Raw genomic sequence first — 23,147 nt, forward strand, 5'->3', positions numbered from 1 at the left:
TGAGAAAGAGAACAGGAAACTGGGGGCTGAATCAAAGAAGAGGTACCGTTTTGTGAATCCAAACTCTTACCTTCCTCCACACTCCCCTATTTGGGGTTTCAAATTTTTAACCAAGAGAAAAGCAGCAAGACTGTATATTGATTAATTAATTACAATACCTTTAGGTGGTGGTGCCTCTTCTTTGGTCTTGGTGACAACTTTTTTGGCATCTTTCTTCACAGCTTTTTTGGTCACTGAAAGAATAAGATGTCCGATGTAGATAACCAAAATGTTCTGGGGCAACTAGGAGGTTTATTAAGATATTCTTAAAAATATGTTTTGATGTTAACAAGAGTCTCTGTCCATTATAGAAAAATAATTATTTCAGAGATCTTGGACTAGAATACAGAAACATTTTGGTTTTTTGAAGGGAGATAGAATATGTAGGGTTATCTTACATCTTCATTGATTTTTATACTTGCTTAAAGTTTTCAAAACATTAAGAATTAACCAAAGTGATACCATAAATAGAAACAGTGTACATTTTCATCTTTGTTTCATGTAGGGAAGAACACCATTTACACTTAGACCAAATAACTTACATTTTGAAAGGCAATTCAACCCATTGACCACTAGAGGGCCAACATGCTGCATTAAACATTTCCCAAGTGCAACACAATTAGGTAGAGGACATACAGTACCTTCAATACGTTTTGCTGGTGGCTTCTTTTCTTCAGGAGTTGGTACCAATAGAGGGACAGGAGGAACAGCCATAGGAGGAATTTCTGAAAAAAATAAATGCCACCATCGGTTACGTGGTTAGGCTTCCTGTTTTGTGTGAATTGTAACAGTCTCATGAATTGCTTTCTGTACTTCAGTGGTGCTACAGCACCAATTCATCAGTCATATAAAATAAAAATAGCATATATTTATAACTATTACACTGTTTTGCTTTGATTTTTTATCGAAGAACCGAAGAACCCAACACGAAAGAATCTGTTCTGGCTCTCTACTCTGGATTCACACGGGTCATTTCCTGAGGTGGCTGCTGTCGCCCCAGCCCAGGTGTTGCGGCCTTGGGTCTCACCTTCTGGTGGCACTGCTCGGATAGGCATGGTTGGGATTGGAACTCTGGAGTCAGGGATATCTGGAAAGGGACATGTAATGATAAGCACAGATGGACTGAAAACACAGGTATTTATTAGACAGCGAAGATGTGTTTGATTATTGGGCATTTCCAGCGTCCGAACCTAACACAGAGACACAAATCGTACAGCAGGTTTTATATGCATCCACACAGGCAAGTTGATTCCCTGTGAAAATTTTTGTTCTACGGCCATGCCAGTCGGCATGGTCCCAGATACCAGTTGAGCGAGACCTTATTATCCTAAATTTTCCTCACTCTCAAAGCCTAACATTTGTATTATTTTTCCTGAAAAATGTTCTACTGAAACAAGAGATAATACTTTTAGACATGCGAGTTTGGCTTCTTCATTTACAAAAATTATACTGAATGCATTGTAAGTAAGGATTGAATTTTTTCGAAAACTTACCAGGAGGCTTCATCTCAAGTTTGATTTCTGCAAAAGAAAAAAAAATGACACTTTTACATTTAGAACTGCCTCAGGAGGCTATTTTGTTTCAAAGACTGCAATGCAGGTTTAAGGCGCCGATTCCTGACCTTTGGTTGTTAAGTACAGCTCTGCTGTGCTTCTTGCCTCTCCTCTGGGCTCCAGTCTCGCGATCACTGAATAGACACCTAAAGAAAAGAAGCATCGAACGCTTGTCTTCTGATAAATTTATAAATAACACTTCTTCATATAAATATTTTATTATTCATATTTCTCTTTCCTAAAAAACTATGCTTTTATACAAGTACAGAGTGTAAGGGTGAACTAGGGTAGAAACATAGAACAGAGAAGGCTTAAATTACACATTCATAGGGACACTGTCAATTAAATTACCTTCATCATCTGGGGTCACATTGTGGATGGTCATATAATGGCAGCGACCATCGTTCCTGAAGTTGTATTTCTGGCTCTCAGTCAGTTCTGTTGGTCCTTTGTACCACGTTACAATGGCATCATCAAAGGACACCTCGCACTCGAAGGTGGCAGACTGGTGCTCACTCACCACAATGTTCTGTATGCGCTTTGTAAACTGAATTGGTTCAGCTGTGTAAGTACGAAGAGAGTCACAGTTAGACTATATAGGAAGAAATTTCTTTCACAGTGTTCTTCCCTGAGATATCTAAAGTCTCCATCTTTTTACCCAATTGGAAAAGAGCAGAAAAATGCTGAAAATATGCAAGAAGATACAGTTGTCCCTCGCTATATCACGGTTCACTTATTGCGGCTTCACTGTATCTCAGGTTTTAAAAAACCATGATACAGTGAATCCGCAATAAGTGAACCGCGATATAGCGAGGGACAACTGTATACTTCACTGGTGAGCACCCATATAGAATTTTATATGTTGTTAAAATTATGTAGCTTTAAGAGCATAGAAAGTGTTTAAGAGCATCTGAAGTGTTTATAAGAATGTGGGGAAGGTTAATAAGAGAGTGGGAAAGGTTTATAGGAATGTGGAAAGAGTTTATAAAGCCTTAAAATATATATAAATGATAAAATAAATATAACACTGCTCCTTCTGGGATTTTCACCTATGGCGGGGGTCTCTGGAACATAACTCCTGTGATAGGTGAGGGATCACTATGATGCACTTCTTTGAATCAGAAACAAAAACAATAACATCGATACTTATATTCCTATAGGATCTATGTAGAAAAGCATAAAGAAGTCCCTGGAAGTCCTTCATGTGTTTACAGAAAGGCAATAATAGTCAAGCGTGCTTAGAATCCAAAAGTAAAATCACACTTTAAAAATGTTAGTGAAATGGAAGGTTCAAAATAAAGGAGACATAAGCTTAATTTTACTGTAAAATCTACTGTCCTTTGAAATTCTTTTTTTCTGTAAAATTATTTTGCTATTCAGGATCTAGAATGCTTATTGTTTGACATGTACAACTTTCTCTATGAAATGCTTTCAAATTCAATAAGAAATCTGTGCGCCTAAATTTCAGAAGACCCATTTCTGAGTCTGAAACCTGCCTAAATTTCAGAAGACCCATTTCTGAGTCTGAAACCTGCTTTGCAAGCAGCCACGGGCACACACGGAGGAGCTGAGCCACTGAGCGTGTCATGGGTGCTCAGTAGGGGAATGGGCTGGAGTGGGGATCCTTCTGCCAAATTTCATGTAGAAGTCCACAATTCAGTGTATAACAGCATCATGAACATCTCAGATGCCATATGTACCCTGGCAAGTTTTACTGGGCAGGATCGTAATAAAATATGCACTATTTGAAAAATGCTGTGCGTGGTTCCAACTGGATCCTTTAAAGTGAACACTCTTTCAGAATTTTTGAACTTTACAATCAGGCATTGGTATTCGTTATAAAGCAAGTCAGAGAAGTAGCAATGCTTATGTGTCTAAGCCATATCGTCATAGTTCAGCAACTATACATGGGCACCAACAAGTGGACCAGAAGTAGACGCCATCATTGTAGTTGAAGTGCTGCCCAATATGCTCCAAAGATGACCAGAGAATGCATGCAATCGAAGGGTCAGGGCATGAATATTTATGCTCCTAAATCTTGGGATTTCACTTTATTTGACAGATTCATAGATTGGAATATGATCCTCACATGCAATAATAATTTTTGAAAGTAGTTGTTTATCATACATCATATATTCTATTAATTTTATCTATGAAGTTGCAAACAGATAGAGTCTAATTAATTTCCACAAACAAAATAATCCCTAGCCAAGACCTTCTGGATATACAGCCATGAAATCTGGTGCTTTCCAAGATTTCTTTCTGGGAGTCAGAATCATAGATGTGAAAATTATGGGCTTTAGTAGAATTGCAAAGATTTATTGAATTTAGCAGAATTATGGACTCTAACAGAAATAACTGTTCAAAAGACATGTCTTTGTTTAGATAGAAATCTGCTTCTGGTCAAAAGGAACTGTGCAAAGGTATTGGCACTAACGTGAATATTTCCTGTTTGATGTATGAATTTTGAGATGTGAGTGAATGCTATGAGTAATTGTGTTGGGAATGAGAACACGCCCTCACTCGGGAGAGGCTTGGTGGTGGGGTGGCAGGGGTCCTGCCCACCACCTGCCATGGACGTGAGCTGTGATAACTCCAGCCTCATCTTTCACCCACCTTCAATCCTGAGCTCTGCTGAAGTTTCAAGGTCTTCGTATTTGCAGGTGTATTGCCCCTGGTCTTCTGCTCGAACATCTGCAATGGTCAGCTTATGGACTTTGTGCTCCACTTCTGTTTTATGTCTGCCTTGGGGTTTAAGGATCCTGCCATTTCTGAACCATTCAGACTTTACATTTGGCACAGAAAACTGGCACGTCATGGTGCAAGTCTGGCCTTCTTTCAGAGTAACGTCCTGCAGGTGCCGTTCCCATGCAGGCTCTGCCGGTACAACACAATACACAGGTTGTTTAACATCAGAGGCAGGTATGCCCAAGAGTCAATTAATCTCACAGACTTAAAAAATAAATAAAACTCTACTTACCAATTACAGTTAGTTTAGCACTAGCAATGTGTGGGCCACACACCAATCTATAATTTCCCTGGTCTTTAAGTTGGCAGTTTTTGACTCGGAGTGTATGTCGATCACCATCAATGCTTATTTCAAATTTATCACTGGGTTCCAGTTTTACAGTCCCTTTGTACCATGAAAGCTTGATTTCTGGATAATTAATCTTAATGTCAATTTCAAACACAGCATCATTATCCTTCAAAACTGTCTGATTTTCAATATCCTTGATCAGAGTGACAGGCTAGGAGAACAAGGAATTAAAATGCGTTAGTCACTCCTTCCCTTATAGTTCCCAGTAATAATAATATATTCTCTTTATTATCGGCATCTTTAATCTTACCTCTGTCTGTGACAGCCTTTGCTGAATAAATGATACAAGTTCTTCAAATTCCTTTTCTTCTTTCTCTGACTTCTCTATTTCCTCAATATCCTGAGAAGAAAAAAAAGGTAGATGTTACATAAAAAATAAAATTTGAATTAGGGGATACATGATTAAATTCAGCTTCTATTCTCAATGCTGCTCAGGTTGTATTAAATGATCTTATAAAACTGTAGGGTTCCAGAAATTTAAAACACATATGTTAGAGGTTTAAAATGTGAATTTTTAAAGATGATGCAATATACAAAAGGTCATACCAATCTGTGTGTCTCTTCTTCTTGACTTTGCTTTAGCAGTTCAAATGCTTGAAGAAGACCGCGGAAGTCAGTGATTCCATACATGCGGGCGTATTTTTCATATTCTTTTGGATCAACATTTTTGAGAAGTTCCATGATATCAATTTCTTCTTCTTCCCCAGAACCCCTCTTTAAGGCTGGAGCCCTGAGTAAAGTAAGAAAGAAACATAAATCGCCTGTCTTGTACTTATTTTGAATTGTCTACCATCATTCCACAGTTATAAATGTCATTATGAGGTTTTTCTTTCTTAGAGTAATAGTTCTTTGTCCTTTATTCAGGAAACATTAACTTTTATTATCATGTTAACTGAAACAATAGAGAATGTGAGTGTGGAGATGGAGTGGATTATGATCGGACCGTTGTTATAAAGTACAGAAATTTAATCAAAGAGCTTTAAAAAGGAAAGATAGAACATTTTTGTCAACTTTACAACAGAAGAACCTTATGAAAGAATTATAAGGAAAAATAATAACAGCAATATAAAGCATTAATAAGGGAGAAATATCATATATAATGGGGAGAATGTATGGAAATTAAATGTTGATTAATTTAATAATCCAATAACTATGTTGAAACAAAAATTGTGTTGAAATGATTGGTAATTATAAAAAATGTTTAAGAGAGCTGATCTAGAAAATGATTGAGAGCATGAGAAATCATGCATAGAAACAAAACCTTCACACCTAGACACACACACAGATTTTTATATAAGCCATTTTTTAATGTTTTAATAAAAAGTAATCTCAAAACTTTCTCATGATTTTTCAGAATTTGATCTTAATGAACCACTAACTTCTGCCCAAATTTTGTGTATTTTTGCTTATCTTTTTCTATGAAAGTGTCTGTGCACTTACGTTCTTTCACAGTCCTAATCTTGGAGGGGAATGGCCCCTGCCTTTTGAGAGATCTCTTTTGTGAGTGGAAAATTAACAGGGTTTTTTTTGAACTGAACTTACTTTTTGAGCATTGCTCTAAGATCTCCTTCAATTTTCTCTTGTTTCTTCCTTTCATCCACTTGTAGGTTAACATTACTTTCAATTTCACCATGTTTACTAAATGCGACACATCGGTATAACCCGGAATCGGTTTTCGTGGTGTCTCTAATCTCGAGCTTTGCTTCATCGCCTTTCTGTTGGATGGAAATGCGACCTCCTTGGTTCAGTTGTCTCCATTTCCCTTTCGTCCATTTGACATTAGGGAGTGGATCCCCGCCGACTTTTGCAATGAATGTTGCAGTGGTTTCTAAAGAATAATGAAAACAAATGAATATAAAATGTATCTTCCAGAATCAGTTCTTCCAAAATTAAACCAGCAGTAAGAGGTACAAGCTATGAAGATGTATTTCCCATGAGTACTTACTTTCCACCACTCTGATGCTCTGAGGCTCCGACACAAAGAAGAGTTTCCCGTCTACCGCTGCTTTCTTAGCTGCTGGGGCGGCAGCTGGTTTGTCTAAAAAACACATCGACATGTTTTGTTACCACAATTACCTTAAAGCTGTAATAAATCATGGGCTTTGTAAAAGAAGTTTTAGGAGTTCGGCAGAGATAAAAATGTGTGTTCTAGGACTTACTACATATGAAAGTGGACTACAGAAGATGAAGCAGTTCGATATACCTTTGTAACTAGTTGTAGCTGTCACAGTGGAACTGCTATTTTATTCATAGTATCAAATCTTGTATTTCTAGATGTGGCTTTGTCATGCAGATTTCTGCCAGGGCTACGACCCCAGGCTACCTTATGTCACATTATTATAGCCTCATTTCACTTAATTTTACCCTCTTGTATATGGTGAAAGAGTTTCAAGAAATAGTATGGTGAACTTGGTCAAATTTCAGACAATTTATATTGAAGTTATTTTCGTTAAATCATCCAATACTTCAGTTATAACAAGGAGGCTATAAATTGCAAATGAGCAAAATTGATGTTTCTGAAAATCTAATTCCATTCTTATCTAAATTGTAAAAAGCAAATGAATAAAAGTAGTTGTAGGCTTAATCTGAATAATACTTTTGAGGCACCTGTACCTTTAACAGTCACTTTGGATTTGGAAGTGTCACTTCCAGCCACATTGGAAGCTTTACACACATAGTCTCCTGCATCTGCTTTAGCCACATCCTTGAGTTCCAGCACAGCCGTCCCGTTAGCGAAGCTGAAGCTGCATCTGTCTGAGGGCTTTATTTCCTTGCCAGCCTTCAGCCACTGGATCCTGATTGGCTCCGCACCCTGGACGTGGCCGCTGAGCTGCACCAATTCTCCTTCACTCACCGTGACTGGACTAAGGTGCCGATCAAAAACAGGTGGCTTCTTGGGCTCTGGAATTAAAAAGGCATTTTTAAACATAAAATAAAAAGGAATATAAAAGGAATGTAAAGGCAAATAAATATTAAATTTCGGAACAGAAAGAACTTTTGTCTCTGGCAGGTATCGCTGGTTTCAGAACTGAATCATGTGCCTGGTTGATTTCTCTCTGACGTCAATAGTCACATTTGTTGAATTAAAGAAATAAATGTTTAAAAACAAGCAAAAAAACAGATACCATGCTGCCCATACATTATTAACCCAGGCATCGGTGCCTTGTCTGAGCTTGCAAACATGGCATTGCTGGTTATTACAACTTCTGCGCACAAGATCGATCCTCTCAAACCTGGTACAGCTGCATTTTTGCTGAACTCTAAAATCTAAGGGCTTGTTGGCGAATTCTGCTCATCTAGGTGAGCAATTCTTGCTGCCCTCTGGGAAAGGAAGCCAATATTTGAGCAACCATAGCCCACATCTTAATATGTGATTTTCTCTGATGTTCATCTTTAGCTATTAAGTGCAACTGTAGTAGTAGTTAGAATTCAACCTTTGCCAAAAGGAATTAGGAGCTGAAACTCAGTGTGCAAATGAAAACCAACGAGGAAGACACACATAACGTGGTAGGAAGACCAGGCACAACTCAGTGCCAAGCAGAGACTTTATGTAGTGGTTCTGGGACCAACACATAAAAATATAAAAATAAGGCAGTATTCATGACTGTGAAGACTAAAACTTCTGATTCTACTCTTTCTTAAATTCTGTAGCTAAATGACCTCAGAATTCTATAGAAAGTTTTATCCACTTAATGGCAAAAGCATCAGTAATCTAAATCATGAATACAAGCCACTGCCAAACACATATTTTTCATCTTACTAATGATGTTTTAAAACTAAATGAACTTAAATCCTATTAAATGAGTGATAAAATTTGAGATTTAAGATAACTCAAAAGAAAACAACTCATTGACAATAGGCTATTAGTGATATTAACCTATCATCTGTGTACCCTGATATGGCCAAGTATATCACCAGAGTTGGTACTCAATTCTAAGCTATTTTTAGGAGGTTAATTTGTAAAAAGTTTTTAATTGAATGTTTTGGGGTGACACTGGTTAACAAAATATTAGAGGTTTTGGGTGCACAATTCTACAACACATCATCTGTACACTGTATTGTGTGTTTACCACCCCAAGTCAAGTCTCCTTCCCTCACCATTTATTCACCCCACACCCTTGTCCACCTCCCCCTGGCAATCACCACACTGTTATCCATGTCCATGGGGTTTTTTTCTCCTTTTTTTCCCCTTAATGCTTCCACCCCTCCTCCCACGGCCTAACATGGTTTTGATGAATCTGCATCATAATCATCAGGGTGAATCCATTATGGTCAGAGGATCAGATTGAGATGATCCCCTTAAACAATACAATCTATTTCTTTGCTCAAGCTATGACTATGACTATGTATTTAAATACATCTTCTATAATTGTATGCAGTAGTATCATTTCACTCATCTATTTTTTCTTTTTAAGCAAATTTACTCTTTTATCTGTGATTAATGTTCATTTTCAGGCTAAAAGAGTTAGATAATATATGTCAAACAATAATCCTGTAGAAATATACTTTTAAAAAGGAATGTGCTATAACTTAAAATAAGCAAAGCTAATGCAATACTCAATTGTAAAAACTGTTAAATATATCAAAATAAATGTGCTTCATAAAAATGCATATGTCATGTTTGCATGGATTACAAAGTAGACTTAGAGTTCTCACTGCCTGAGAGAATTTCGGGATGCGATTTACTAGCGAAGATTTTTAGTCTATTATACAACACCTACTTAGCTGAGCCACGTACATAAATTATAAATAATATACATTTTAAGGAAATAGATGGAACTACAGTAGGCCAGTTAAATAATGTATATTTACACCCACTATAACTTGGTCCACAGAGTCGAGGAAGAAATGCATGTGTCAGAGGCAATGCAGTGACTGTCTCACAGGCAGTGAAGGGAGGAAACACACAGCGGGGGGACGTGAAGAGAACTGACCTTTGATGACGACTGAGGACGTACACAGAGCAGAGCCTGCATCATTTGACACCTTGCATGTGTACAAACCAGCATCGCCAGTGCCCGCTTTCTTGACTTGCAGCAGCAGTACGTTGTTCTTGAATGTGATGTCACAGTTAGAAGTTGGATGTATCTCGATGTTATTCTTGTACCAAGAAACGGTTATAGGCTGGGAGCCAGCAACGCGGCCCTCGAGTTTGAAAGCGTTCCCTTCTGTTTCTTCTACTGTCTCCGAGAGCTTTTTCGTGAAACTTGGTGGGATGAGCCGCTCTGTAGGAAATTGCAAGGATATAAGAAGTGGAATCCAGAAGCAGTTGTTAATATGAGGTTTTTCGAAAGAAAAGGAGTCCTATTTTTTATAAAAAAGTTAATGCTGACCAACTGAATACAGAGTATCAGGGTGTGTTCTGAAATATTTCAGCCTCCTTCCAAAGCTTACTCTAAACTGTTAGCTGACATAAGGGAGAAATAACAATGATCACTAATGACCATTTCCAGAACCAGATAATTGTAGAAAAAAAAAAAAGAGATTGGTCTTTTAATCATTTCCATGCCATTTGTCTAAAAATATGTACTAAACTTTACTTGTTCCTAATAAAAACTGCACCCTCAGTATAGAATATAAAACAATGGCAGTCTGTCAGACCACATGCAAAACAAGCGGTACCTTTTATGTTAAGTCGAGCTGTGCAGGAGTCCTTCCCGACCTCATTCACCGCATGGCAGGTGTACTGCCCAGAGTCTCCCTTGTCTACTTTCAGAATTGTCAGGTGCGCAGTGTTTTCCAGATAACTAATCTGGTAGTTGCCGCCGCTTCGTATCTCTCGGTTGTCTTTGGCCCAGCTGACCTTTATTGGTTGTGTCCCCGTAACATGGCACTCAAAGTCTGCACTGTCTCCCACCACAGCATCCACAGGGGTAATGCTGATGTCGAAGAAGGGTGGGTTCTTCCCCTCTAAGAGGACAGAAGAAAGACAGGGGTTCAGACTCCCTTCCTGGACCATCTCAGTTTACAGAAACCACGATGCTTTCTCCCTAGTTTTATATTTGATTACAAAGGTTTTAATTATGGAAACAAAAAGAAGTTTAAGAATCCACAAACCTGTGAGGATGAGTTTGGCACTGGAAGAAGCAGACCCTAAAGGATTCGTAGCTGTGCAAGAATATTGGCCCGCAAGTCTCCGATCTGTCTTAAAAATGTTGAGAGTGGCTACATTATCTAAGAACGATGTTTGTACATTTGGGTCATCTTTCAATGGCTTGCCATCTTTATGCCAGGACACTGAGATGGGCTCAGACCCGCTTACGGTACACTCGAACACAACAGGGAGTCCAACTGTTTCTTGAACATCTCTCAATTGTCGAGAAAATGACGGTGGAAATTTTTGCTCTGTGGGAACAGAATCAAGTTAATAAAAACACTTCTGGACATTTTAAATTCACTGGTTACCCTTCCCACAGTTATTCTTTCCTAGATAATGGTACTTCTATAAAAGCATCAGAAGGTATTAAAATCTCTTGAATAAACTTGAACACAAAGAAAAATCTGGAAAATTTGAAGCAAAAGTGTCACTCTCAGGCCAGCCTAATGCACAGTAGGTGCAAAGATATATAAGTCCATAGACAAGTGATTGGCTTAGGTACACCTCCAGGTAGGCAGCATGTTCTCCTTTTCAAGACTGCCTTCCAGCAATTTGAGTGACAGACTCATAGGGCAGAATTTTTAAAATATAGTCACTCATTTTTCTAAAAGAATTAATTATAGAGACAAAGGATTACATGATCCTTCCAACTGAAGATTTAGTCATCTTATCTCTCTCTGTAAAGGCAATAGAAAGACATAAGCCACTAATTATAGATGGAATGACTTAAGCAGAAAATTTTGCACTTGGAAAGAATTCCTAAAAAGAAGGCCTTCACCAGATATTTTAAATCTTGTTCAAAAGAAATACAAATTCATTCCCTTCTGAAATATTGCAATCACCTTGGACAGTAAGGAAGGTGGATGAAGAAACTTCTCCCACACTGTTTTCAGCTCTGCAGATATATTCTCCACTGTCGCGACTGTCAACCTGGTTGAAAACCAGTGTAGCAACGTTGTTCCTAAAATGCATTTTGCAGGTGGCTGTGGGTCTCAACTTTGTATCTCCTTTATACCAGGATACAGCAATTTCAGGGGTCCCAGCAAGCTGGCATTGTAAAGAGGCAGAATCTCCAACAGTCACCTTAACAGGCTCCAGCTGCTTGACAAAATACGGTGGTTCTATAGGCAAGAGAGAGAATGAGTCATGAAGGAGACAGGCCAGAATGGTAATTTATAGATAAAGATAGGAAGATACAGTCAGAACAAACCTAGGATCAGTATTTGTGCTGAACAGGAATCTTTTCCAGAAGCATTTTCAATGTAGCAGTTGTATTGCCCTGCATCCTCTACTGTGGTACTTGGGATTTCCAGGATTGAAGATTTTTCAGTTGTGGTTATATTACACCTCTGAGAAGGAGGTACATTTACGCCATTTTTCTTCCATGTAACTGAAATGGGAGGAGTTCCAGTGTATGCACCCTCCAGGATCAGGGATTTTCCTTTCTCTATGCTGTAATCGTTGAGCCTCTTCACAAATTTAGCTGGAGCTATAAGCAAATGGGAAACATGAAATCAGACACATATACACACAGATACAGGCACATCTCTGAGGTCATGTACGTTAATTGTAAATGTCTGGAATAGCAGTCAAACATACCTTTGACAGAGAGATGTGTCGTACAAGAAGCTTTGCCCGCTTCATTACTAACTATGCAGGTGTATTCTCCACTTTGTGATGTATCTACATCAAACAGCTCCAGTTCAGCAACTGAGTCTTCCAAAGATACATTACATCTGTCCCCGGGAACTAGCTCGCTGCTGCCCTTGAACCAGCTGACCCTGAAAGGAGGGGTTCCTTTTATGATGCTTGTGAAAGTTACATTGGCTCCTGTTAAGACATCCATGGCATCAGGCTTCTGAACAAAGGATGGTGGTTCTAAACAAAAAAAAGCACACAGCAGAAAAAATTAATATTTTTGATGTGCAATGATGAAATGGCTTAGAAATCATGAAATGCGATCCTATTTTACTGTATTTGTAACTGACCTCTCACAATCAAGGGAGCACTGCATTCGTCAGAACCAGCCACATTAGTAGCTACACATGTGTATTCACCGGCGTCCGACTCCTCCAGCATGTTCACGGTTAAAGCACAGGTGTTATCTGTCAGGGTGGTCTGGTACTTCCTTCCACTGCTGATCTCATTCCCCTCGTGGAACCAGGAGACAGCAATTGGGGGTGACCCGTAGACTTTGCACTCCATGACAACCGAGGAACCGGAGAGACCATTAGTTTCTTTCAATTTTCTTGTGAATGAAGGTGGAATGGTTCGGTCTATGTGTGATAAGAGTTAAATAAGCCAGAGACAAGAGTTATGCAATGATTTGAAAATAATTACTGTCTTTTTGATGGAACGTACCTAGATTTATTTGGATCTTTTATGAGAGTATCAAAAAATTCCCTATAGGTTCATACCATTCATAAGGATCGATGGGCAAGGAACAACATTATAATAACATTGAAACAAAAGCCCAACCAACCAACCTGAAACTTGAACTGAGACTGTGCAGCTGTCTTTGCCAACAGGGTTTTGCACCTCAAAACTGTATACTCCACTGTCGCTGGGTGCTGCGTTGATAATCTTAAGGCCAGATACTTTGTTGAAGAAACTGATTTTGTATTTGCTGTCACTTGTCAGTTCTTTTCTATCCTTAAACCACTTAGTGCTGAGTTCGGGTGTGCCAGTGACAACACACTCCAAGGTACAGGTGTCTCCTGAGGTGACGTTTATGGATGCTGGCTTTTCCACAATTGCTGCAGGCTCTAAAGTGAGATAAAATTGCATCCAAATTTTAAAATCAAATTGAAAAATGAAAAGAAATGCACACACTGGTAAGTGTATGCCTTGTGTTCATAATCACATCCTACTCGCACTCACCGAGAACAGACAGTGTGGCAAAGCACTCTTGCGTTCCAGCATCGTTTTTGATCTGACAGGTGTACTTCCCAGCATTGGCAGTTTCTGTCCTTGAAAACTGTAGGGTTGCAGTATTTTCTGAGTAAGAAATCCATATGTTTTCACTTTCTCTAACAATCTCCCCCTTGTCTTTGAACCACACCACGGAAATTGGCTCAGCGCCTTCAATAGTCGTCTGCAGCTGTACTTCTTCACCAACGATGGTGGAAATGTCACTGAGCTTCTTCACAAATCTTGGTGGTGCTGGTGAAAAAGCAGCATATAATAGATTTAAAATGGGTGGGCCTAATAGTATTTCCTTTAAATCATGAATCCTAGGAATCCAAGTAGCAATAATATGTTGTTTCAGTTATGTTAAACAAGAGGCATTTTTGGTGAATGGCAACAGGGATACATTCGAATTTGTAGTAAACAGAAAGAATGGAATGTATTGTCATCTCCAGCCTTTTAAATCCAATCAAAACCCATTGGAAAACATGCCTAAAAGGGTACTTGGTAGGATTTAAAAATAGGATGCACCCTAAGCAAAAAGATTTGGGAAGGAAGAAAAGGAAAAGTAGAAGAGACAACTAGTGATAAAGAACTGGGCAACAGCCAAGGGGCCAACAGAGCACTAATATTAGAAGGAAAAGAGTGCAGAAGAGAATGAAGTCACTCTAACCTTTCAGAGTGATAGAAGCAACACAAGTGTCACTCCCTACATCATTCGTGGCTTTACACTGATATTCCCCAACGTCTGCGGTGTCCACGCTCAGTATGTGAATACTTGTAAGGAAGTTCTCAGACATTATCTTGTACTTCTTGCCACTTCTAAGTTCTCTCTTGTCTTTATACCAAGAAACTTGAAATGGGGGAGTACCCTGCAGCTCACATTCAAGATGAACGTCGGTTCCTTTCAGCATCTCAATGGGATGAGGCTTTTTGCGGAAAATGGGTGGTTCTGAAGTTGGAAGATAATTAAGTTGGGGGGAAGAAAGGAAAATTAGCAGGTATTCTGCAAGAATATAGTTACAATTAAGAATCAGTTTTCCATTCCATTGTAGAGAAAACATCAATTTCAATTTTGTATTGGGGCCTTTAAAAATGTTAAGATATCAATGGAGAGTCCAGTAGGGTATTACGAGGACAACTAGAGGGGAGGCTAATGTGGAAACCACGAAGGCAGAGTGAGAGCTGACCTTTAACCTTTAAGGAGGTGCTACTGCTTGCGCTGCCTGCTGCATTGCGGGCCTCACAGGTGTAGTCACCGCTGTCTTCAACACTGAGGTGGTACGCTTCCAACACCGCCACCGAGTCCAGGAATGACATTCGGAATTTACTGCTCTCTTGGATTTCAGTTTCATCTTTGTACCACAACACTCTGATTTCTGGAGACCCTCCTATTTTACATTCGTATCTTGTGTGCTCATCCTGTTTCACAACTCTTGAGGGTTCTAGCTTTTTAATGAACCTGGGTGGTTCTACAGGACCAAGAGGGAAAACACAAGATAAGGGATGGAAAACACACACATAACTCAAGACGAAGTAAAAAGAGGGATCTCTGTCAAACAGAGAGGCTTTTAAATATGTTTATTTTTGCGACCACCCATATCAAATATTATTGCAAAAGGAAGGAGGAAAAGACATGAAGTCCTATTGTGCAACCCTCTTTTCAGCAAAAAAATCACTTTTCTATTGCAGGATCAGAGGCAGAGTGTGTATCTGTTGGTGGAGGTACTCTGAGGTTCACAGGCGATAAGACAATTTGATTACTTTCTGTATGTGAATCAGTGGAGGACTGTCTATTTCCTATGGTTGTAAAGATATCTGTTATGTGCCATGATGAATCAGAATAGCAGAACTGGGTCAGCTATTTTAATATTTTTAAAATACCACTTTCTCTTATAGGCTTTAGATATTTCTTTAACCTTTATAATTTTCCTTTGAAGTTAGGAGAGTAATGTTTTCTTCACTAACTGAAGCAAAATATTTAAGCTTAGGGAGATAAAGATGGTTAGTGATATGCCATAGAGCAAGTGGGCTGCTGAATCTAATTCTATTTTAATTTCGGGGTATTCATAAACACTACCACAAAAATCTTTAATGATGCTCTAATGGGTTGACCAGAAGCCCACTGAGTTAAGTACTTAACTTCTTGACAATAGCAGCCAGGAACATGCTGCAGAAGGGAATGGTTGTCCTCCACAATGTCAGATATTGATATGCTGCCCCCTCCCCCGCCAGCTTTCACAATTACTTAAGTGGGGCTAATGGAGGAAAAGATATTGACATAATTAATCTGGACTCTTCTTGAAGGGCTTGAGAGCTTGGGCCTCTGCTGTCCCTTAGAGGGACAAAATCCATTCATTTAAAGCTGCTGTGGAAAATAAGCCATTTGAGATAGCTATTTTTGTTCTAAGATAACTTCCTTCACACTTGGATTTTCATGCAATTCTGTGAAAAGTTTTGGTCCACTCTCTCGCTGATATCTATTTTTGGCTTTCAAAAATGGACTTTCAGTTCAACTGTAGTTGAAAAAAAAAATGAAAACTTGACCTTATTTGAAAGGCTCTGGATCCATGTGATCACTTGTAATTACTAGGTCATGCTCCTAAACATAACTCTGAAGCACATCCTTCCTCTTACAGTGTAAGATACTGAAACTGGGGGAGAGACCTTGCTACTTAGACAAGTACCTTGTACACCCAGATGAGCAGAACAAGAGTCTTTTCCAGCAACATTGCTTGCGTAGCAGGTGTACTGCCCAGCGTCGCCTTTGCCTACTTTGAGAACTGTCAGAGTGGCAGTATTTTCAACCAGAGTCATCTTGTAGTTGCCTCCAGGGCGAATCTCTCGGTTATCTTTGGCCCAAGTGATTTTGATTGGTGCAGTGCCAGTTACATGACATTTAAAAGAACCACTTTCTCCAAGAGCAAGATCTACTGATACAGGCTTTAGATCAAAGAAAGGAGGCACTTCATGCTCTGAAAAGAATGAAGATCAACATGGTGACATCAGTTTTCATGCTCCCAGACATGGAGCAGGAGCAAAGTGGCACCAGAGTTGAATGGCCCAGAGCAGTGAAGCTGCTTTAGAATGAAGAGGGTAATGTGATGGGCTACTCACCTGAGAGAATGAGCTTTGCACTGGAAGAGGCAGTCCCAAGAGGATTTGAAGCTGAACAATTGTACTGACCAACGTGACTCTGGTCAGTTTGCAAAATCTGAAGAGTTGCTACATTATGAACAAAAGATGTTTGCAAATTAGAATCATCTTTCAAAAGCACCCCATCTTTGTACCAAGACACTTGAAGAGGTTCTGAGCCGTTGATGCGACATTCAAATGCAACTGGGAAGCCTAGAGTCTCATGAACATCCTTCAGTTTTCTTGCAAAAGTAGGTGGAAGTTTGCGCTCTGTAAGAAGTTACAGATAAACCTTATTTACAAGAGAGAAAATATCTACAACATATTTCAGTCCATTAAAATTTTGATATTTTTAAGAAAATGGATCTGTCAACACACAGCAAAACTTCTTAAGCAAAACCATCATCACCTTTGATAACAAGCACAGCTGAAGAAGCGATGGCCCCCACGCTGTTTTCTGCCTTGCATGTATACTCTCCGACGTCACTATGGTCCACCTTGTTGATTACCAAGGAGGCAACATTATTTCTGAATTGCATTTTATATGCAGGAGCTGATCGTAGCTTTGTGTGTTCTTTATACCAAGAAATTCTAATTTCTGGGGTTCCATCTACTTTACACTGTAAAGTTGTAGGTTCTCCAATGGCTGCTTCCACATGTTCCAGTGGTTCAATAAAATAAGGTGGTTCTAAGGTATAAAGAATGGTAGTCAATCAATCATGCTAACTGAAAGAGGATGTTTTCAAAGAACGAGAAGAAAGCAATAAAAAGAGGTAACTGTCAACACACCTAAGACAGACACCAGAGCTTCAGAAATATCTTGACCAGCCTCATTTTCTATCAGGCAACTGTATTGTGCATAGTCCTCCACGGTGCTGTCGAGAATTTCCAGTATAGAAGATTTTTCTGTCATAGTGATACTGCAGTTCGGAGACTGTACAATGGCGAACTCGTTCTTCAGCCAGCTCACTGAGATGGGAGGCGTGCCCGTGTACGTGGCCTCAAGAACTATGGGGCTTCCTGTCTCAACACTGAAATCAGCCAATCTCTTCACAAAGGTGGCTGGTTCTATAAGGAGAAAATATGAGGGTAAAGTTGACATCTTCAAATGAAGACTTAGCAAATTTTGAAAGATACACGAACTGAAGAGAAGAGCAAACCTTTCACAAAAAGATGTGCGGTACAAGAAGCACTGCCAGCATCATTGGTAACGAGGCAAGAATAGTCTCCACTCTGCAGTGGCTCCACCTCAAACAACTCCAGCTCTGTGACAGAATCTTCCAGAGAGACGGTGCATGACTCCCCTGACACCAGTTCCCTGCTGCCTTTAAACCATTTGACACTGAAAGGAGGGGTGCCTCTAATGACACAGGTGAATGTGAGGCTCATTCCAGGTAAAACTTCCACTGAATCGGGGATTTGTTCAAAAGATGGTGGTTCTAGAATACCCCAGAGGGAGGGAAAGATCAAGAGAAAGAAAGAAATTCGAGTGAGAAGTGCTTTTGCTACTTGAAGAAAAGGGAGCCAAGACTAAAAATGAAGACCAAACAAAGAAATTGCATGCCAGGCCGGCACCGAGCCACGTGGAAGAGACTGAGAGAAGCAGCAGCCTGCTCCTTGCAACTGACCTTGCACAGTCAGCACTGCCGAGCATTCGTCAGAACCGGCCACGTTGGCAGCCACACAGGTGTAGGTGCCCGTGTCGGAAGGCTCCAGGAAGCTCAGCTTCAAAATGCAGACGTTTTCTGAAAAGCTGCACTGGCATTTAGGCCCACTAACAATCTCGTTTCCATCCTGAAACCAGCTGACCGAGATGGGGGCCGAGCCAGAGACTCGGCACTCCAAGACCGCCGAGGCTCCCAGCACCACACTCGTGTCTTTCAGCTTGCGGATGAAGGAAGGAGGCACAACTCGATCTAGGTGGGGAAGGGCAGTTTTGTGTTCACAGAAGAGCTTTATTTTTTTCCCCGGGGAAAAAGACTATATTCATAAAACTTCATACTACTTACCGGAAACATGAACGGATACAGTGCAGTTACTTTTACCAACACTGTTCTTCACTTCAAAGCTGTATAAGCCCTTGTCACTCATTTCTGCACAGGGGATCTTCAGCGAAGCCACTTTGTTGATGAACGTCATGTGGTGTTTGCTGTCTGCAGATAATTCTCTTCCATCTTTGAACCACTTGGTTGAAAGTTCCGGAGTCCCGGCCACTACACACTCCAATGCAAAAGGATTTCCAGTAGTGACAGTCATGGGTTCTGGCTTCTCTATGATTCTGGCTGGTTCTGAAGGAAGAAATATGTTACATTGAAAACAAAGCCACCTTCTGAACTAAGAGTATAATCAACATGAGGTAAGAGTAATATTTGCAGACAAGGGTCAATGAATTTGATTTTTTTTCTCTCAGGCTGTACTTTGTTACTAACCTAGTACAGTCAAGACTGCTGAACATTCTCTCATTCCAGCATCATTTTTGATTTGGCACACATATTTTCCAGAATTAGACGCTTCTGGTCTACCAAGTTGGAGGGTGGCAACGTTATCAGTAAAGGAAATCCTTGTGTTTTCACTCTCTCTGATGACTTCACCTTTATCTTTCAGCCAGACCACAGAAATGGGCTGGAAGCCTTCCACCACAGCCCGTAACTCCACAGCATCCCCCACAAGGGTTGAGGTGTCACTTAGCTTTTTCACAAATCGTGGAGGTTCTGACAAAATAAATTTGTGGTTAGGAAAAAATGAGAATCACACCCACGTATGTTATTGGCCAAACAGGAAAAGATTAAAGGAAGAGACATGTATGTTTGTGCCCCTATGTACAAACCTTTGAACTTGACAGTGCAAGCACAGGTGTCAGTTCCCACCTCGTTGGTAGCTTTGCAGTGATATTCTCCTACATCAGAGTCTTCAAGATTAAGGATATGAAGACTTGTGTCAAAATTTTTTGAAGTAATTTTAAATTTCTTGCTGCTTCGAACTTGCTTTCGATCTTTAACCCATACCACTTCAAATGGGGGCGTTCCCGAAATTTCACATTGTAAGATGACATCAGACCCTTTAAGGGCGCCTACAGGAGATGGCTTCTGAGTAAAAACAGGAGGTGCTACCAGAGGAAAAAAAGAAGATAAACAATGAGAATATTTGCTTACTAAAAAGGAAAAAAATTAGAATCTGCAATCATTAAGGCTGACAGTTCTGGGGGCTTGGGGGTGGAGGGATTGAACAAAAAGGAAAAGGCCTCATGGACACAAACAACAGTGTGGCGATCGTGGTGGGGAGGGAGGTGGGTGAAGGTGGAAGAGGGTATAAGGGAGATAAATGGTAATGAAAGAAACAATAAAAATAGACTTAAAAATAAATAAAAGTGGTATCTGCAATAAAATTAAGTAAAAAAAAAAGACTGGTGTGACCATATTAACAATATGCTAACATAAATAAAAACTAGTTTCAGAATTACAGGCATATACTTTTAACTAGGCTTTTTACTTTGGAGTTTATAATGAGACCCAGAAGGAATCCAAGTTGGAGGAGAAGGAAGAGAGAAGGAAGTTCAGTGTGTCTAACCTTTCACAGTCAAGGCTGTACTGCAGCTGGCGTCACCAACACCGTTGTGAGCTTCGCAGATGTAGTCTCCACTGTCCTCGGCACTGGCTTCATTGATGATGAGCAACGCCACAGAATTAGTGAAGGACATGTTGTATTTCCAGCTTTCATGAAGTTCACTGTCATTTCGGAACCACAGAACTTTGATTTCTGGGGAACCACTTATTGTACATTGCAGTTGGATGGATTCTCCCTGCTTTGCAACTTTTGAAGCTTCTAGTTTTTTAACAAACTTTGGAGGTTCTAGTAAATCAAAGGAAAAAAATAACATTTATAGTTGAAAATTCTGTTAAGTGCTTATGGAAACTGGTTTATTAAGAATATACTTTCTGAGAATTTTGTGGTAAAATAGATATTTTCTAGTAAATAAGCTTTTCATATTTTAAAGAGAATTATATGGATAAGTTTATTCTGTAGTTTGAATACATAAGCTGAAACACACCCATTAATGTATTATAGAGGCACTTGGTTAAAATTTAGTAATGATAAATCAGAATGCCATATAACAGAAAAGAACAGAAAAAGAGAATGGAGAGTTGAAACAACATTTAACACATTTCAGTTGAACAATACTTTTCGATCAGATTACACTTACACACTAACTTAAGTAACAATATAAAGAGAAAACAGAACTTTGATTGTTACCTCTGACACGAATATACAAATTGTAACATGATCCAGTTAGTTTATTCCCAAAATTTAAAAACTAAAGAAATTTTTAGAAGACAGTTACACAAAGGTGGGAAAGAGTGAATATTGGCAAGTGCCACGCAATGATACCTTTCACACTGAGTTGAGCTGAGCACATGTCCTTGCCAACATCATTGGTTGCTTGGCAAGTGTACTGACCAGAATCTCCTTTGCCTACTTTAAGAATTCGCAAATGGGGAGTGTTTCCCACACACGTGATTGTATAGTTTCCTCCAGGACGAATCTCCTTGTTATCTTTTGACCAAGTGATTCGCATTGGTTGAGCGCCCGTAACATGACACTCGAAGTCGGCACTTTCCCCAGCAATGACATCTATAGATACAGGCTTGATGTCAAAGAAGGGAGACTTCTTAGGTTCTGGAAGATGAAAAGAAAAGGCAATTGTGTATGGGTTTGTTTGTTTGTTTGTTTTTTGCTTTTGTCATTGGCCATTTCTACTTTGACAATGAGCAAGAAGTCACGGTTTGCAAAGAGAAAGTTTAAGATGGGAACAAACCTCTTGCTGTCAGTCTAGCACTAGAAGATGCCGTTCCTAGTGGATTGGAAGCTGAGCAAGAGTACTGGCCAGAGTGACTCAAGTCAGTCTGCAAAATTTTCAAAGTTGCCACATTATCTACAAAGGATGTCTGCACATTTTCATCATCTCGCAAAAGCACCCCATCTCTATACCAGCACACTTGGATGGGTGCAGAACCATTTAATCGACACGTGAGTGTAACTGGCAACCCAACAGTTTGTTCAATGTCCTTCAATTGTCGTGCAAAGGAAGGTGGGAGTTGACGCTCTGTAGGAAGACAAGGAATACCTGAAGCATTAGTAGATGAAATAAAAATTTCCCTGATAAAGATAAAAGAGTTAAGATAAGGAAAAAAGAAATTTCTTAATTTCTAAAATAATATCATCACCTTGAATTCTGAAGACAGTTTTAGAAAAAGCAGTTCCTATACTGTTTTCTGCCTTACATGTGTATTCTCCACCATCATTGATATTCACTTTATTAAAAACAAGTGTGGCCACATTGTTTGTAAAGTAGGTCCTGTATTCAGGGGTGGGCCGTAACTTGGTGTCTCCTTTGTACCAAGACACTGTAATTTCTGGTGTCCCAGCCACTTGGCATTGTAAAGAAACTGAATCTCCAACTGATGCCTCCAGAGGTTCCAGTTCCATAACAAAGTAAGGGGGTTCTAAAGAAGAAAGGCTCACAATTAGCAATTGGAATGAAAGGAAACCAAACAAACCATGCTTCCAGTTAGATGAATGCCAGTCATTAAGACAGAAGAACTGACTACACACCTAATGTAGATACCACAGCTTTGCAAACATCCTTCCCTGCCTCATTTTCAATCTCGCAGGAATACTGTCCTGCATCATTTTTTGTGCTATTCAGAATTTCCAGGATGCAAGTTTTCTCTGTTGTGACTATGTTGCATTTTTCAGATGGAGTTATGTTAACACCATTCTTTTTCCAGGTAACTGAAATTGGAAGTGTTCCAGTGTAGGTGCTCTCCAGAATTATGGACTTTCCTGGTTCTACAGAGTGGTCACTTAATTTCTTCACAAACGCGGCTGGTTCTGGTGAGTGATAAAGCACAGCAGTTAAACACAGTAAAATACAAAGAGGTCAGTGTACAGAAAATAGGAAGAACCAATGCACTTGAGCAAACCTTTAACAAAAAGACGAGTAGTGCAGGATGCTTGGCCAGCACCATTAGAAACCACACAGGTGTATTCCCCACTCTGAGACAGGTCGACGTTAAATAATTCCAGTTCTGCTACGGTATCTTCAAAATAGATGTTGCACCTGTCTCCTTTCACCAGTTCTCTGGCACCTCTGAACCAGCCAACCTTGAATGGAGGGGTTCCTCTGATAACACTTGTGAAGGTGACATTTTTGCCTGGTAGTACTTCCAAAGGTTCGGGTTCCTTCACAAAAGAGGGTTTTTCTACACAGACACGGAGGACAATGAAAAGGTGCTGTAAGCTTCAAATTCAGGTGCAATTT

The 23,147-nt window shown here is 39.6% G+C and overlaps 1 protein-coding gene across 1 annotated transcript in view; it reads right to left on the reverse strand.

Annotated features, from left to right (window-relative positions):
• Positions 1–23,147, reverse strand: part of TTN (titin) — a 270,276-nt gene that overhangs the window by 161,880 nt on the left and 85,249 nt on the right. Inside the window, exons 72-103 of the mRNA XM_053665080.1 lie at positions 22,810–23,088; positions 22,439–22,717; positions 22,051–22,329; positions 21,642–21,929; positions 21,215–21,502; positions 20,396–20,677; positions 19,656–19,934; positions 19,258–19,539; positions 18,838–19,116; positions 18,457–18,744; positions 13,667–13,948; positions 13,273–13,551; positions 12,775–13,062; positions 12,386–12,664; positions 11,997–12,275; positions 11,629–11,907; positions 10,747–11,034; positions 10,312–10,599; positions 9,624–9,914; positions 7,303–7,590; positions 6,635–6,727; positions 6,232–6,517; positions 5,236–5,419; positions 4,940–5,029; positions 4,573–4,840; positions 4,209–4,469; positions 1,944–2,153; positions 1,661–1,738; positions 1,533–1,559; positions 1,067–1,126; positions 681–764; positions 159–233 (exon numbers count right to left, since the gene is read on the reverse strand). Coding sequence (XP_053521055.1) covers positions 159–233; positions 681–764; positions 1,067–1,126; positions 1,533–1,559; positions 1,661–1,738; positions 1,944–2,153; positions 4,209–4,469; positions 4,573–4,840; positions 4,940–5,029; positions 5,236–5,419; positions 6,232–6,517; positions 6,635–6,727; positions 7,303–7,590; positions 9,624–9,914; positions 10,312–10,599; positions 10,747–11,034; positions 11,629–11,907; positions 11,997–12,275; positions 12,386–12,664; positions 12,775–13,062; positions 13,273–13,551; positions 13,667–13,948; positions 18,457–18,744; positions 18,838–19,116; positions 19,258–19,539; positions 19,656–19,934; positions 20,396–20,677; positions 21,215–21,502; positions 21,642–21,929; positions 22,051–22,329; positions 22,439–22,717; positions 22,810–23,088 — 7,380 coding nt within the window. The remainder of the gene's footprint in view (positions 1–158; positions 234–680; positions 765–1,066; positions 1,127–1,532; positions 1,560–1,660; positions 1,739–1,943; positions 2,154–4,208; positions 4,470–4,572; positions 4,841–4,939; positions 5,030–5,235; positions 5,420–6,231; positions 6,518–6,634; positions 6,728–7,302; positions 7,591–9,623; positions 9,915–10,311; positions 10,600–10,746; positions 11,035–11,628; positions 11,908–11,996; positions 12,276–12,385; positions 12,665–12,774; positions 13,063–13,272; positions 13,552–13,666; positions 13,949–18,456; positions 18,745–18,837; positions 19,117–19,257; positions 19,540–19,655; positions 19,935–20,395; positions 20,678–21,214; positions 21,503–21,641; positions 21,930–22,050; positions 22,330–22,438; positions 22,718–22,809; positions 23,089–23,147) is intronic.

The sequence above is a fragment of the Artibeus jamaicensis genome, unplaced genomic scaffold, assembly GCF_021234435.1.
Source record: "Artibeus jamaicensis isolate MK-2021 breed Jamaican fruit bat unplaced genomic scaffold, CSHL_Jam_final contig_391, whole genome shotgun sequence".
In the NCBI taxonomy this organism is placed as follows: domain Eukaryota; kingdom Metazoa; phylum Chordata; class Mammalia; order Chiroptera; family Phyllostomidae; genus Artibeus; species Artibeus jamaicensis.